The sequence below is a fragment of the Magallana gigas genome, chromosome 5 (assembly GCF_963853765.1).
Source record: "Magallana gigas chromosome 5, xbMagGiga1.1, whole genome shotgun sequence".
NCBI classification, from domain to species: Eukaryota; Metazoa; Mollusca; class Bivalvia; order Ostreida; family Ostreidae; genus Magallana; species Magallana gigas.
Genome location: NC_088857.1, coordinates 5,813,510 through 5,831,152, shown reverse-complemented (window position 1 = coordinate 5,831,152; position 17,643 = coordinate 5,813,510). Strand labels below are relative to the sequence as shown.

Genomic DNA, 17,643 nt, shown 5'->3' with positions numbered 1-17,643 from the left:
CTTTTTATTTGTTTAAACATGCAAACCTTGTTTGCTCACAAACAGTGTGGGTCATTCATTCTTGTCTTTTTTCTATGTACTGTGGTTTCAATAACACTCGGGAACATAAGTTTCCATATATGAGGTAAACATGATAGATTTATGAATGATTCTTTTGTGGTCAATTGTCTTATCAATGCAGTATCATAAGAAATTGCACCTCTATGAACATATTTGATTTCCTGGGTCAACTCAACAACAAAATAAAAAAATATCAACAAGAACCCCATGGTGCCACATCGCTCACCTGAGCAACAATGGCTTGGTATGGACGTTCAAAGGATATTTTGCCATAAGTCCCCTCGGTAGAATAACAAAAATAAATACTGTTAAGTATCCAAATTTTACACATGTTTTTGCATACACTTAATCTTTTTCATTATACCTTTATGAATACCATTTTTACCACAAGAATATCCTATGCAAGATATATTAAACTCAAGTTTTGGTAGGGGTACACTTGTAACTTCCAAATCTCTTTATTTTAGTTCTGCCCCCCCCCCAACACTTTGTAAAGTGATCAAAATATATGAGCATATAGGTACATTTTCTTCTTCAACTACTTAACTACTTATTGTATTTCATTTTAAAAAGTCCTATATGTGAATCGATGTACTGACAGGCATATCACTCTATTTTACTAAGGCCCACCCAGTATTGTCATCTGTATTCAATAACAAGTAGTTACAGCATACCATCCCTTTAGCAAAACATTTCTATAATGATCAACCAAAATTTCAGTATCAATCGTAGAATTATAAGCAAGATACATAGATTGGTTTGAGTCATGTTTTTGTTCACATGAGTTCCTTACATTCAACATAAGATTTTTTAACTTAGTATTTCCTATTCAGCATAGCTGCATTTAAAATATAAACAAACTAAAGCATGACATCAGCTCTGTGTACAAACATAGCATTTTGCGCAAAGCTCTGTATCTTGCTTATAGATCAAACAGATATTTTGTTTATACAAATCACAATACAAGAAAATATCATTATGACGTTTTGCTTTGTGAGCTCTTGAGAAGTTTACCCTTTAGAAAAATATGTCAAGCAAAAAGACATAAATTGCACCGTCAAAAAAAGCTTTCACATAAAAGTCGAGTCAGTAATTGGAGGGACAAAACAGAATACTGACACAATATTCACAAAATTTCTATTCAAATAAAAAAATGTCGGCGTTTCGTCTTTTAATGTGTATTAGCTACATGGGACATGTAATGAGGATATAAGGGAATTAAAATAAATCGTTTTAAAAGTGCAAAATAAATAAATATAATGCTGAAAACGTGTATTGCTATTTAAACAATATTATTTATGTGTTAAAATCTTTGTGTATTAAAATCTTTATATAATAACGTATATGTCAATGACATGAATATATTTAATTTTAATTATAGCTTAACTTTTTTTCCAAAGACTACTGTCCGATATACAACACCGGGGCCAACACTCTTGATACAGTTCCCTGTAATGTGACCACTGGATCGTGTCCAAGCACGCGAATTTGGTCGAATGAAATTTATAAGTGTAAGTTTATCTTAAATTATGTAGTTCTTTAACTAGTTTTGTCAACGGATTTTCATAACATACAACTATTGTTGTCTATCCACACACATTATAATTTGATAGTAGGATGGCTTTTTTTAAATTTATATATGCGAACTGTATACATGTACATTTATATTATTATTTGAGTGCTTGTGCATTTTTATTTTCCTGATAAAAGTTTATTCAATTTAAAAAAAAAAGATGTTAACACAGATTAAAAAGTTCTCGTGAATTTGAACTTGGTTGGTCACGTGATCAAATCCTGTGAAGCCCAAAGGGCTTCTCAAAAGGTTTGATCACGCAACATTTTAACATTGCTGTTTTTTTCTTATATTTACGTTTGAGAAAGGCAAGTTGTTCAGAATCTTTATGATTTCGGTAATTTTATGTTTACAATAATGCATCATTACTATGACGGTGGTTTTACGTTTACAATAACACAACCGTCAAAGCATAATCGCGTGTAATTATCAGGTAGTCATTACATATCATAAAAGAGTTCACACAGAACTGAACGTTTTCGCTATTTTATAGGTTCATATAAGGAAGCATATTTTTAAATGTAAATATACAGAAATGAACATTTTTTTGTCTTTTGTTGGTTACTTATTTTAAACACTATTTGCAAATGTAAACATTTATGAAAATGAGCGTTTTCAAATGCTCACGGGAATATGAACTTGGTTGGTCATAGGATTAAATTTTGTGTTTAAAGTCCGATGACCTCCTCAGAATATTTGAAAGAAACGTTTTAGAAAGGCAAACCATTTTACATTAGCTTTGTTTTTATGTTTAGAGCAATGTAATCGTCAAACAATAAGCGCAGTAATCTTTATTACGTCATTGCAAAGTTCATACATTGCATAGTTCATACAGATGGTCAAACATGTAGGTTTATAAAAGGAACCAAATATTACCAATTAAAGAGATGATTAAATCCTTGCATCCGGATTCCATGTTTGTACATTTGGTATTCATGCTATTGCTGCCGATCAGTCACTCGAGTGTGATAATCTTTTATGATTTGCCGACATTATATTTTGTCAGGAAGCTTTTGCAAAGTATAGGTTTCTTATATCTTTTCAGATCCTGTATGTTTGAACAAAACGTATACTGATGGTGAAACGTAAGTCTTCTGTGTTCCTCTATTAATACTACTGTGAGTATTAAAGTTATTTGTAGAAGTTGTCAAATGATCACTTTCTGCCCTAAATACTATTTATTTCTATGGAATACATTTTAGATGAAAAAAAATCCAAACTGAGGGGGGGGGGGGGGGGGGGGTGGGGGAGTCCGAAACAGATGTATTAGTAATTTGTAAGGGTTTCAATTTTGAAAAGGATGGGGATTGACATTGAACAAATACTTTACTTAAATTTTAACAACCGTAAGTGAAAATCAACAATTAGAACAATACGCTACCATTTCATAAGCTATTTTTTTTTTTATCAGCGCTCGTTATTTACGGAAAACTTATTTTCATCAAAAACGTTAATACGTCTTTGACAAATATCTTTCAAAAGGCGGAGCCTATGAAATTTAATGAAAACTGTTTGAAATTTTGAAATTTTCTTTCGTTGACTTTTTCTCTCTGCATTTATATTTTGCTTCCAAGAACAACTGATTATGATAGGTTTCTTGCTCTCTTGTTTAATTTCTTTTTGAATTTAAGCGACGTTTGTCAGGGCAGTAGTGATCAACTCTTATGAATTGACGATGTAAAGAGGTGAATTAATCCATATGCAAGCATTTTGCATTTTTAGTATTTTATTGGTTTTAATTACTTTTTTTGGCCTTGTTTTATAATCAGAATGTTATTGAAGTCCCCATTGAAAAAGCGTAGTTTAGTTCTGTTTTACCCTTTGACGTTTGAGATATCAAATAATTATTTGTAGAGTTTATAATTAAAGATGAACATAAACAGAATGATCAAATTTTTTGTTGGGTTTCATATTTAAGACAAATTAATAATTGTGTTACATGAAATATTTTCAGTTAATCGTTGGTATTTTAAATTTGTCTTAGTGTTTCAAACGAAGCTGTCTCATTGACGCCGTGGATATATATCGGAATCTCTGTATCTTTGTTCATTGTTCTCCTTGCACTGTGTTTAATTGGGCATTGTATTCGCAGAAAAAGTAAGTGTTTTACTAAGTTTACAAAATAAGCCTTTTTTATTACATATTATGCTACAATATAACATAATAAAGAAGAACTACATGTTTGTAATTTTTATGGTTTGAGATATTGTTTTAAAATACTTTACAAACTAGATGTGCATAATTTTACCCTTCAATTTGGAATCGTGAATCACTGATTATTTGATGTACTGCAATAACTTTGATGACATGTTCAGTGATGCGAGATCGCTACGTCATAGGAGCAATAGCAGTTTCTGACAAAATTCAGTATCATTGGTTTTTTTTCCCAAATACATAATATAACATAATTTGAAAAAGTCATATTTCATTCTTTTTTAGGACAATACAGGAGGGGAAATGAAGAAATTCCTTTTGACGGTATGTTAATTCTCTAATGAAGATATCAATACTTACTATGTTTACTTTCTGACTTGCATTATAATTTATGATCTAATAAAAAAATATTTCTCTCGACTTATTAGATTTCAACTTAGAGAAACCTTTCTATGAAACATCAGCCTTTCACGAGGGAGTGAACTTTATTACCAGCGGTGGTGAAGTACTCTGTTTGGTAGGCCAATGGGGATCTGGGAAAAGGTCAACAGCTAAACAAGTATACGTGGCTGTCACGAATTCATCACCAATTATGATCAGCGATCCTCTTACATTTGACGTTAAAGATTACCATGAACAAATTATCGTGGATATGACGCTCTCTATAGGAATATCCAACTCAGAAAAGGAAGACCTAGGAAAGAAAATCCATATGTTATTCCAAAACACGTCCTCTTCAAAAGCTTTCATAATCTTTCTAATTGATGAAGATCGGAAAAATATCGTTAAATTTGTCAGATCCCTTAGAAAAGAAACAAAATTCATAGATCTATCAAAGAGTTTTACAAAAGGAGATCGGACTCAAATTCTATATTCACAATTTGAAACTTTCTGTCGGAATAAAAACTTCAGAGAAGTTGAAAAACTGGCAGTTGGAAAAGGCAAGGACCATTTATTAGGATACTCAGAAATATGTGCTCTGTTTTGTAGATGTACTTATTTCCAAAGAGTTGGTCCAGTGTTATTTCGAAATCGTCCTTTAGAATTCTTAAAGTCGTATTTACAAAGAATGCACGAAACTGGTGAAAAGGAAAAGTTTCTTATGTTGGTGTATATGAGTCTAACTCAAATGGAGATAAACATTAGCAACCAAAACGACATTCTCTTTGAAATACTGGAAACGTGCAATTGTGTTCCAACTGGAAAGGAGACAAAAAGCAGCACAAAACAAATCGAAATTACTGGAACTGAAGTATCACTAGAAACAAGTAATACTGAGCATATATCACCCTCTGTAAATAAGCCGAAAAAGCGAATTAGGAGCAGAGAGGATATTATTTCCTTGATACCTATGGAGTTTGTGGATAAGGTACAAGGGGCATCTGTTTACAGATTACAACATGACGTCATAAAGAGAATGACGCTTATTGTGTTTGGAACCTATCACTTTGATAAACTGCTTGAGTTATCGGAGCCGAAGGAATTAAAGAAATATGTTGAAAATCAAAGCAAGACAACTATTGTACATGTCGCACATTTAAGCGACATAAAACCTGTTTTAGAAATTGGTGGAAAACAATGGAGCCAATACCAAGGAAAATTAAAATGAAAATAAAAAATTGATTTATTCAAATATTAATCGAATGAATGTAAATGTCAACACTGAAATCGGTTTTATTTAATCAAGAGTGAACCGCTAGGGAGATTAGATTTTAAACAGAAACATTGCACATCTTTTCGGGGATTTATTTTAATCAACTCTATTATGCAGTTACTTTGGCAAACTGGAAATAAAACAATCTTATGTCCTAAGCACAAAATCATCACCACTGATTAAATTAATCGGTATATACGATGTAATGTATTCACAACAATTTTTACGTGACATTTATTTATAAATGACTTTTCAAATAGTCAGATTCTTATTGGTACGAACAATTAGGATATTTTTTGTTGTTCGATTAAAGCGATAGCGTTTGAAATCAAGGACAAGTTATCCAATCTAAAAATAGAACCAGTACTGAAGTTTGTTTAAATTGCTTTGATACACTTTTCCCGAAATACATCGTAAAGTTTGATGGCGTTAATTCTATCTTTATATTACACAACGTGATTCATATTGGAATTTCCTTCTAATGCTTGGAATTCTTGTCAGAAAAACCAGAGAATTTATATTTGAAAACAATATTTGTAATTATTCAAATAGAGCTAAGAAACTACTTGCTTTACGAAATAACGTATGTTGATATTGAAATAGATCATCATCAGAAAAATCACCTTCCGTCAGTACTTCAGTACTTTGGTTTAAAAATGGTAATTTCTGTACAGAACAACTATTCGGGTGATGGACTTCAGGAAAATATTATCAAATTCTAAATTGTCTACACTTATTTAAATATTTTGATGATATAAACTGTAATTCACTAGAAAAAGCAAAAGTATTCCATTATACATCCCAACTTAAAAAAAACCTGAATGTTTTAGATTTTTTTTAATATGTACCACTCCCTTTTATTGAATAAACAATTGCAATTTTTTAAAATGTCACTCAACAATGGAGACTTTTAAGTACATGTTTGTTTTCTTTAGTGCATGTTTCCTTTAAACATATCGATGATGGTCTGTATTTTATTTTCATAGACGTTTTATATTATTATCGTACATATATATTACATGTACTATATATAATTTTACTCAAAATGATTGTATATATTCTTCTCTCAAAACTATGTGTATATTCTGTAAGTTTCTTTATATCATTACTGTAAATAATTTTTCAGGACTATGATGTGAAATAGTTTGTAAATTAATTTTGCTACATGTATTCTGTTTCAAAGCAGAACAATAAATACTATGTTTCACAAAATCGCCTTCACTGCCGCCACTAAAACCATTTATATTAGTAATTCCTAATGAAACAAATGATACTTACAAAGTATTTTTTTTCAAAAAATCATTAATTCATAGTCTTCACTTTGGAGAAGAGGTATTTATCTGAACTTTAGTCCGACTGTATATGAGTTTTCTTTTTATACTTAAAAAACGGCGTGTCACTTATAAAATAAGAATTCAACCATCTACAGTCGGACTAAAGCAATCCCCGACTACACCCCTGCGAATGTTATTGTCATTTAAATTTTAGACCACGTGCTTTTATTTGACCCTTTCAGTTTCGCAGTAAATATCATGCCTCGTGTTTATAGTCTATTTTAGAGAATCTAGGTACTTGTAGTTGAATATAAATTCTAGAGGTTAATTGATTTTAAACTTTATCTTCATTAATTGGTGGATAAAATGTGTTCTAGAAATAAATGTGACAATACAAAAAAAATAGTTTTTTTTTCTGCTGTTGCGACAATTAACATGCGTAGTAGAGATCCTATTCATGCTTCACCGCATTCAGGTATTTCATTCACCCGGACAAAACACCCCTGCGAATGTTATTGTCATTCAAATTTTAGACCACGTGGTTTTATTTGACCTTTTCAGTTTCGCAGTAAAAATCGAACCTCGTGTATAGTCTATTTCACAGTGTCTAGGTTCTAGTAGTCAAATATAAAATCTAGAGGTTTATTGATTTTAAACTTTATCTTCATTAATTGGTAAATAAAATGTGTTCTAGAAATAAATGTGACTATACAAAAATTAGTTTTTGTCTGCTGTTGCAAAAACTAACATGCTTAAAAGAGATCCCTCCTGAGGATTAATTTTCGATCCGCGCCTGACCTAGTAATAACATCAATAGTGAAACAGACTGAATTATTTTATGCTGAATGTTCCTTAAAAATGGCTCTATACACTAAGATTTTATGCAAAACATTCACCCATTATTTTTTTTTTTAATTGTATTGCACACAACAAGCAGCAAACATGGCTATGATTTTATTAAGCAACCCAATGTTTATATTATCAACTACTCTACACGTGGTTGAACACGAACGATAACTCTGTTCTGAATACCATCGTTTAATTTAACAAACCGCTAGATGGTGAAATAGGATATACATCTTAATAGATGTTGATGTTTTAACATAAATCAAAGTAGAATATGATATGAAAATCGACCAGTACTTACGTATTTTGAGAAAATTATCCGAACATTTATACTTCCGGTCGAAATTTCACAGGAACTAAACACATCTCGGTGAAGTCTCGTGAACTTTAATTCGAGCACCTCTAGATTTATCACATACTTAGCAACGATAAAGAAAACATTCCGAACACATTCGCAGGGGTGTACTATTTCACTTCGTTATACAACGGAGTGAAATACTTCAGCATTATATGCTGAAACTTTTTTTTTCAACATTACATGCTGATACTTTGACATTGAATGCTGATACTTTGACATTGCATGCTGATACTTTGACAGTACATGCTGATACTTCGACATAACATGATGATACTTCAACATTATACGCTGATACTTTGATATTACATGTTGATACTTCAACATTACAGGCTGATACTTCAGCATTACATGTTATTACTGTGACTGAGTAAATAATAAAGGCAAGGTTCTTTGTTCAGGATGTTTAATATGTACAAAAATGTGATTCTGTAAAAAAATATAAACACATATAAATATATATATATATATATATATATATATATATATATATATATATATATATATATATATATATATATATATATATATCATACGTGTGGTGTATATTACCCCTGTGATAAACCTTTGCTATATCACACGGGTGACGCTATATCAAATACTTCCGGTCGGAACTACTTTTGACACAGCCCCTCGCTTCAACGCTTCAGTTACCTATTTTCGAAGATTTGCTAGTACTTTCAACATAACTATATCAACTACAAAAATTGATATAAAATGGATTATGTCAAAGACTTCATTTAACTGCGTAGCATAGGCGTCGGAACCCGGGCTAGTTGCCCCCCCCCCCCAACTCTTGTTACATAACTGTACCCAAGAGACCTTTTTTTCTTGTTTGTCAAGATTTTTGATAAGTTTAGCCCCATTTAAACTTTCAATTTGCTTTGTGTAGTTTATAAAACTGCAAATTATGTTAACTATATCAACGGGTTCATCCTGACGACGCGATGGAAACAGAGCGTACTGGTTGTGCAAATTGTGTTTATATACAAGACCTTACCGAAAAAATGTTTCATAAGACTTTGATTCCACCACCAGTAAGCATCCTTATTCACTATTTTCAATCCCTAATCATTAGGCTGGTGTTTGTGTTATAAAACATCAACAACTGTTCCTTGTTCGAGTCAATTCAAACTAACGTGCATTCGCAACTTTGTGTATGTCAACAAACTTGATAATTCAGGTCTTCTGATCAGTATTTCCATTTAATCAAATTAATAAGCTCTAAGAAAAACTATTTAGAGCTAAAAAATCATTTCAAGGTTTATTTCAGTGATACTTTACATTAAAACAGTTAGATTTATCTCAGAAATGACGTACTAAATTGTATTGCGCAAGGTCACAATAACCGCATAAAACAACGTTGCATCATCGTTTTTAATCTTTGAAAAAAATAAATTGCTTAAATTCGGGTCATATAAGGGTCTGTCTCAAAAGCTTCATAATATAAATCAAATTGTATGAGATAAATAGAACATCTATAATTGTGTGATTTTATATTTGCTTTATCCTATATATATATATATATATATATATATATATATATATATATATATATATATATATATATATATATATATATATATATATATATATATATATATATAATATTATATTTATACAGTAATTCATTACGGTTTAAATAAACCTTTAAACTTTATTATAATCTTAGTTTACTTTATGTAGACACTAAGAAAAGTTATAAGTTATACAAATTAATAAAATAAATACCTTTTGCGAAGTGTTGGTGTACAAAATCGCCGGACCTACAGTGAAACAAAATTCGAAAGTTTCCGGGTTTTATAATAATAGCGAGCGCCACTCGCGTAGCGAGCTCTATAGACAACATGTACGAACGGAGGAAATTCAAATTGAAAACTGCACATTGTTCAAAGAAAATTTTGTGGACCGGTGTGAAAAAGTTCTACATATCCCAATAATCCTTTGCGGTGAATAGCAACATGGTGGAACAGGAAGGGTTTCTACGGAGAATTCTTACCTCCAAATCGCATACATCATTTTCATTTAAAAATAAAAAAATCCTTTTAAAAACCTTAAATAAACAACACATATGCTTCATGCTTATGTAAAAAAAATGTACCTATCTGAACTTTTGCTGACAAATGACGTCATTTCCTTCCCCGAATTAGTCCGACAATTTACGAAAACTGTCGAGCGCAAAAGAAAGTTAAGTATGACGTCACAGTGATCTTGCGTTTTAATTTCCCGCGATACATTTATAGGTGGATCAAGCATCTGTTCTGGATGTTACGTGTAGGAAGTACATGTACTCAATACCAGTGTTAACGGTGACTCTTTGGCTGATTAGTTTTGTTTTGAGAATTATTTTGCTTAGTAAATACACATGCAAGTTCCATGCTCAATTTACTGTCATATTGATCCAATCATAAATGCATACGTTAGGTAGGTGACAAAAAATTATTAAAAAGTAAAGTCCAATCATCATTAGATCTACGTGCAGCCACGTCCTTTTGTAATGATCAGAATAAATAAAAGAAAACAAGTATCAAAGACGAAATACAGAAAACAAAACAAGTTTGGGGAATCGCCCAATGAAAAACAACTTCACAGTATTTTATTTTAAGTTTTATTTGGCGATGATTGCCCATGGCTGTAGGAGCCAGGCATCAATTCTTGCCTTATAGGGCATCCCTAACAAACAAGCAAAGCAAAACCTTGAGCCCTGGGAACAGATGCTCAACTGCTTGCTCACCTAGTTCATAATATATATACAAATGCAAATAACTGTTAATTAATATTGTTGACATAAGCACTACTGGTAAGCCAGAATGCCGCCCACTGTTGGAATTGCGTGGGATTTCTTTCAGCAGCCATGACGATTGGAGGCCAACAAGATCCCCACTGAGAACTGCTGATAACGAGTAGCATCATCACTTGCCGATTTGCGGAGAGAGCTTCCAGACGTGTTTTTTAACAGCTATATTTGACCACAGATTGAAACTTCTTCAAGGTATGTTAAGATAGGTTGATTAAAAATGCATCTGCGTTGAGGTGGATGTATAATATATAGTGATTTGAAATCATGATTAAATCCACGTTGAGGTGGATGTTTTGTTTAATTGAAGAAAAAAAAAAAAGTTAACAATTGAATGCCACATAAGGTGGAAATATAAGTCATTATGAAATTTGTGATTAGAACCACGTTGAGGTGAATGTCTTGTTTATTCAGAAGGAAAACATTTAATAAATATAAATACCACACGCGGAGGTGTGTAATGTTAATCCACATTGTGGTGGAAATGGAGTCTGAGATATAGAAGAGACGATAGAAATAAAATGGCATTTTGAGAACACGTTCAGTCCACGTTGTGGTGGTTGTAAGTTTGATGCTTGAGAAAATGTGATGATGATGATGATGATGAAAGTGTGTCTACGGTGAGGAAAAAATTAAAATCACGTGGAGGTGGTTCATAATGTCAGTTCGCTTGAGGACTAATAGCTTGAAAATAAAGAGAGAGAAGAGGAGAAAAATCGCGTAGGAAATTACATGAAAATGTTAATTACTTTAATAAAGTGAGTCCAAGTTTAATGTATAAGAGAGAGAGAGAGAGAGAGAGAGAGAGAGAGAGAGAGAGAGAGAGAGAGAGAGAATTTGTTTAGTAAAAGCTGGTATACTGATGAAAATTTCATATTAAGTAGGATGTTCACATAATTTAATATAGTGATAAAAGCGTGATAAGTCATTTAAGTATATTTGTGATGAGACAAGATTGGGATCTATATAGTGTAACTAGTTTTAAGATAAAGTTTGAATGGCTATTTAATTGGTTTCTTTTACATTTGTTTAGATGCCGCCACCTGCGGTCTTACGAAAGAGACATACGTTAACGGGGAAAGACATTTTCCCGTTAATTAAACGTGTAAGAGGAGCAGAGGGCCCAGCGGGACCTTTAGCCAGACTAAAGATGAACGCCCCGACGGAGACAATGACCATCAGTGAGATGAAGACGGCATTCAGAGAGCTGTCTGGGGAGTCTCTTGAAGAATGCCTCCAGATGGTTGGAGATACTGCCAATATTGAGGAGGGCATGAAAAAATTATTGCACTATGCAATAATTTATGCTAATGAGGTGGGCCAGCCGGATGGTCAAGACATCAGTCAAGATGAGCAGCAGGTAAAAACATGACTGTATATATTTTAGCAAAGGGAATGGCGGATGACCGACAATGTATTTGAAAGTTTAAAAAAAAAAAAATAAAAAAAAAATAAAAAATGACATAGAGCGCAGCACAATATGATCTTACTATAATTTAATATAAGAATATAAGAAGTATAATGGTGATTAGTATAATATGAAGTATTCACTCAATGTGTTGTTCGGATATATTTACCATATATGACTTAATAAAGTGTATCAATATTCAGGTTGGTGAGCCGCAGGCCAAAAAACAAAAGAAGGAGCATGCTCTGGAAAAAAGAATTGAAGAACTCGAACAATCAAAGAGGAACGAGGGAGAAGAGGAGTTGAAAAGCCTGAAAGCAAAGGTGAGGGGCCTGTGTATGCAGACGGAACCAAGCGTCCCGTTGATTCTTGTCCTTGTTGAGGAGTTAGCAAGTACCGCCCGAAAAATGAACAGCGATGATGCGGCTATCTTCGAGGAATTAGCGAGACAAGCTAACTGTAATAAAGAAAAGCTAGATATCCCGTCATTCTGTTTAAGTGTTCTGGGGGGAAAAGCTACAGATGTGGTAGGAAAAGCGTTATCAAAAGCGTTGAAAGTAAAGTCAGAGTGTGGTGAAAGTAGCGTATTGGGGAAGGTTCAGGCAACACATCAGTCTCCCATGTTGAACCTATATTCACAACCACCACAAGCTTACTGGGGGTTTGGGCAGGGGAATTTTGTACCACAAATGTACCCGTATGGGGGTGTAACGGGATATGGTGGATATAGGAAATACCAGCGAGGCTCAGGTAGAGGTCAGTCATCAAGAGGAAATTGTCTGTTTTGCGGTGGGCCTGACCATTATGTCCGTGATTGTATGAAAATGAAAGCAGCGAGAGGAAAGTAATATGATAAGGACATGGAAACCATATGTTACGTTGCTTATGCAAGATCTATTAAACATTTTGTATAAAAGTATGTCCATTAAAATGTTAATGGTAGTTTTATGAGTTACTAAAAATTTAATTTTGACTGTAATTGTTCAATAAAGGACTATATTTGTATGAATAAAACACTTGATGCATATTGACTTACATCAATTTGTGTTCCTTTAACCTAATATCCAGGGACTCTGACGCCCTAGTGAGCTTGCTCACGTGGATTGCAGGTTGGGAATCCTATCCTTAGTGTTATTCAAAGAGATGCTCTCTGTAAATTAAAATTTTATTCTTTGTTCCTTAACAGGACTTTGAGATTGAAATCCCAGAATGGGAAAAATGTGATTCCTTTGATCCGGAGAAAAGTGTTTTGGAAAAGAGAGGGCATCCTACGTGGATAACACTGAAGGAAAGCGATTCCAAACCTGCAGTCCACGTAAATGAACAATTTCTTTTATATGATAAGAATGAAACGTTTAACGATCTGGTTGTACGAAATCCAGATACATTTGTTTCTGGCGAAATTCACAATTGTTCAAGTGCTTGGTTAGATGTTACAAAAAGAAAATCAGATAACATGTCTGAAACAGTGCAAACTTGGGTAGAATCGGGAATTGATGCACTGTCGTTCATGCGATCGTTTAAAGGGAATTATAAAGGAAGACCATTTGATTCAGATATTCCGCCAAGACAGTTTTTTCCTAATGCGCCATCTTGCAAATCGTATACGTCGTTCATTAGGGGAGAAATAAACGAAAGGTTAAAAAATGGGTCATTTCGATTATGGGGTAAGGTAGGCGAGTGCTCTCTTCCAAAGGTGATAATGCCGTTGACTGTTGAACCCAGTAAACCGAGACTCTGCCATGATGCACGCTTTATCAACCTATGGACTCGAGATTTGCCTTTTAGTCTTGACACTCTGAAAGACGTCCATAGGTTGGTCGAAAAGGACGCACATATGATTTGTTGTGATGAGAAATCGGGATATGATCATATAAAACTTACAAGAGAATCGGAAGAGTATTTTGGAGTTCAATTTGGGGGTTGGGTTTTCACATACACTACTCTGCCATTCGGTTGGAAAGCCTCCCCGTACATATATCAAATGCTAGGCATGCAAGTAACGTCATTGTTCAGAGATCAGGGTTTAAACACAATTCAGTACATTGATGACCGATTTATGGTATTTAATTCAAAAACGAGCAATAAAATGGCAAATTCTCTAACTACAATTGATAGTCCAATTAAGATGGTCTCGATGGTTGTGACCAGTTTGACAACTCTTGGATATACTCTAGCACTAAAAAAGTGTCAGTTAATTCCGTCCACTTTGGTTAGGTATTTGGGGTTTTATGTGGATTCCAAAAAACAAGCTTATCTATTACCTAATGACAAGAAAGAAAAATTTATGGCTTTAAGAGAAACAATTTTAAGCTATGAGAATGTTGATGTTAGAACGTTGCAAAGGTTTGCTGGAAAATGTGTATCAATGTCGTTAGTCATACCTGGAGCAAAACTATATACACGTGAGATAAATGCAGCTATTTCCATAGGTTTGAGAAACAGTAGGAAAATTAAGATGAGTGGGGCGTTACTTGAGGAGGTGAAATATTGGCGTTTTGTCGATGGTTGGAAAGGTTGTGCTCCATGGAGGCCAGAGAGGCACTTGCAAGTGTCCATGTCAACAGATGCTTCTTTATATCGTTATGGGGTAGCAATCATGTCTGGGAAAGATAAAGGTGAGGCGTTCGGTGATTTTTGGGCAAAGGGAGATATTAGGCCAATTCATCAGAAGGAGGCAACGGCTGTTTTAAAAGCTTTACAATCTTTGAAGTTGGATGTTCAAGATCATAGAGTGGATTTATTTGTTGATAATATGGCGGTGGTATGTGCTTGGGAAAATCAAGGATCGAGGGATGTTCAGTTGTCAGCAATCATGAAGGAAATTTTTCAGATGGTTTGCGTTTTGAATGTGGATTTAAAAATGCATTACGTTGAGTCAAAATCTAATCTAGCGGATTATCCCTCAAGGAAAATTTCTTATGTCGATAGCATGTTAAGTGTTGCGACATGGAGTTTGGTTGATAGTGCATTTGGGCCACATACTGTGGATCTAATGGCGACTGATTCAAATGTAATGAGAGATTCGGAAGGAGTACCATTACGCCACTTTACGCAATACCCATCCCCTCAGTCCGCAGGTGTCAATGTATTTGCTCAGGAGTTATCCAAAGAAGTAAACCCATATGTGTTTCCCCCCTTTAGCCTCATATTACCAGTACTGTGTTTGTTAAGGGAACATAGACTCCCGCGATGCACATTGGTTGTGCCAAGCATGACACCGAAACCAATATGGTGGCCATTGTTAATGTCTTTTAGCATTGCATCAATAAAATTGGGTGGAAAAGGGGACAAAAACGTACTCATGTGTCCTTCTAAATTGGGTTTTTTACATGATATGGTTGGTCTAAAATGGGATTTGAAAGCATATAGAATGGACTTTAGTTGATGAAATAAATGTATGTTTAGTGGTTTACATTCCTGTTTCAGAATTTCACTGGAAAGTCCATTGATCTGTTTGGTATAGACGAAAGGCTTAATGACTTAAAATCTCGGGAAGAGGAGTCGAAACAGACAAAGAGAAGGAAAAGTTTAGAAGTTCGTTTTAAAAAATTTCTGTTAGCTCTACCACATACACCAACAATTATGTCAGTTACACCGAAAGATATTTGTAGATTTTTAGTGTGGAATGATAAGTTGGGGAAGACACAAATCCATGGAATGTCATGTCCACATATTGGAGAGTTTGGCATACATCGATGTGGATGCGCGATAAGATTAGCGGCTGGGACAGTGCATGGCATGGTACAGAGTCTATCTGAAATTTTGTGTAGGCATGGTAGGGGTCGTTCATGGGATGTTGGTACATGCAGCGGCAATCCGTGCATGTCTCCGGAAGTTCAAAGCTATCAAAAATCTTGTAAAGATGAGCAAGCTAAATCTCGCATTTTACCAAAACAAGCCTAACCAATATTCAGGGGAAATTGCAAAAAATAGCTACATACATTGACAGAGAGTTGTCTAGACATGATTTATCTTTAAGAGAAAAAATTGTGCTTGTGAGAGACCAGGCTGTGTTTAAATTACAATTTTTTGCTGGCGATAGAGCCAGTGATATTTCTAACATTTTGTCTCAAGAGGTTAAGAAACTTCCAAACTCGTCAGGGTTCGCGTTTAATCATACGTATGGGAAAACATTTCGAGGAGATGGAAAATGTAACACTTTTGTCATTAAAAGGTCTGAGGATAAAATAATATGTCCTGTTTTGGGTTTGGAACACTATTATAAATGGACAAGTGATAATGGAATTAACATAAGTTTGGGTTACTTGTTTAGACCTGTTACGGAAAAAGGGAGGGTTTTAGATAAAAAAATTGGAATATTCAGCGATATATGAAAGGTTAAAATGCTACTTAATTACACTGGGAATAGATGAAGGAGAGACGCCGCACTGTTTACGGGGAGGTTTTGCTATCACAATGGCAGTGTCGGGTGCGGTCAAGGGCCCCGGCGAGCTTATGCAACATGTAGGATGGTCAACGGAGAGTTCGGCACATTATTACAGTAGGTCAAAATCTTTGACGGACGCGAGTAGAGTAGCAGGAAATATTGCCAAGATTACAAGTGACAGGGAGGATATAGAATCATTTTATAAAACACATGGGGATATTTCTTCATTGTCACCAGCCTTTGATTAGATGTGTTTGTTACTGAAATATGTCATGAATATGTGTATTGTTTAAAAAATTGTACATTGTTTTCTATTGTGATGATTGTATGCAAAATACCTGCATAAATACAAAAGTCAATTGATTTGAAATTTGTTTATTATATTTAAGATTGAGTGTTGGGAGAGGTTATAGTATATAATAAGAACAATATGGTTCTAAAACGGTGAAAGCAATTCGGTCAAGGAAGATTCTTTAATTCTGATTCCAACCCAGTACTTAATATAGAAGTGCGTATGAGGTTCAGACAGTTAACAGTGGGGATATATTAAGATCCCCACTGAGAACTGCTGATAACGAGTAGCATCATCACTTGCCGATTTGCGGAAGGAGTGGACGGTAGGGGGTTTTTATCAGATGTTCAATATAGAGTGGAAAAAAAAAAAAAAAAAAAAAAAAGGGAACTGGATCTTGTACGTTCTTCTTTTCTGATTCCAACCCAGTACTTAATATAGAAGTGCGTATGAGGTTCAGACAGTTAACAGTGGGGATATATTAAATACAAAGTCACAACGAACCAGGCTTCAGCTTGTCCTGCAATGGTCAGAAAGAAAAAACAGCAGCAAAGAAAAGAAACAACGTACATTTATTAATAACAGTATATCAATTAAACAGCTAATAGGTAAAAGCATTGACTCAACCAGGTATAAGGGATATGGGAGGGTGGGTGAATTTTTTGAAGGATGACTGATGCAAGTACAAAATGACGTCACGGGTTTGGCTAATAACCTAAAATTTAAGATCAATTCTATGTAAGAATCAAAGATTTATAAAAAGGTCTGGCCACGCATAGTCACCAATTTTCCTTATATTTCATACATGGACACACCTAGATGTAAAAGGAAAAAAACCCA

The 17,643-nt window shown here is 34.0% G+C and overlaps 2 protein-coding genes across 3 annotated transcripts in view; both read left to right on the top strand.

The window, feature by feature from the left end:
• LOC136275781 (uncharacterized) overlaps nt 1-17,643 on the top strand; it is a 215,698-nt gene that overhangs the window by 908 nt on the left and 197,147 nt on the right. Inside the window, exons 2-6 of one of the 2 annotated variants that reach the window (XM_066085760.1) lie at nt 1,461-1,571; nt 2,679-2,718; nt 3,618-3,730; nt 4,073-4,111; nt 4,216-6,391. The exons of the other annotated variant lie outside the window; for it this stretch is intronic. Of the exons in view, the coding sequence (XP_065941832.1) occupies nt 1,461-1,571; nt 2,679-2,718; nt 3,618-3,730; nt 4,073-4,111; nt 4,216-5,396 (1,484 nt within the window). The 3' untranslated portion in view covers nt 5,397-6,391. Of the gene's footprint in view, nt 1-1,460; nt 1,572-2,678; nt 2,719-3,617; nt 3,731-4,072; nt 4,112-4,215; nt 6,392-17,643 lie in introns of those variants that run through there. 2 annotated transcript variants of the gene reach the window in all.
• LOC105335767 (uncharacterized) lies at nt 10,783-16,027 on the top strand. Its single transcript, XM_066084142.1, has 5 exons — nt 10,783-10,908; nt 11,747-12,073; nt 12,325-12,444; nt 13,308-13,436; nt 15,551-16,027. Exons 2-5 carry the CDS (start codon nt 11,747-11,749, stop codon nt 16,025-16,027), a joined length of 1,053 nt encoding a protein of 350 aa, XP_065940214.1. The 5' UTR covers nt 10,783-10,908.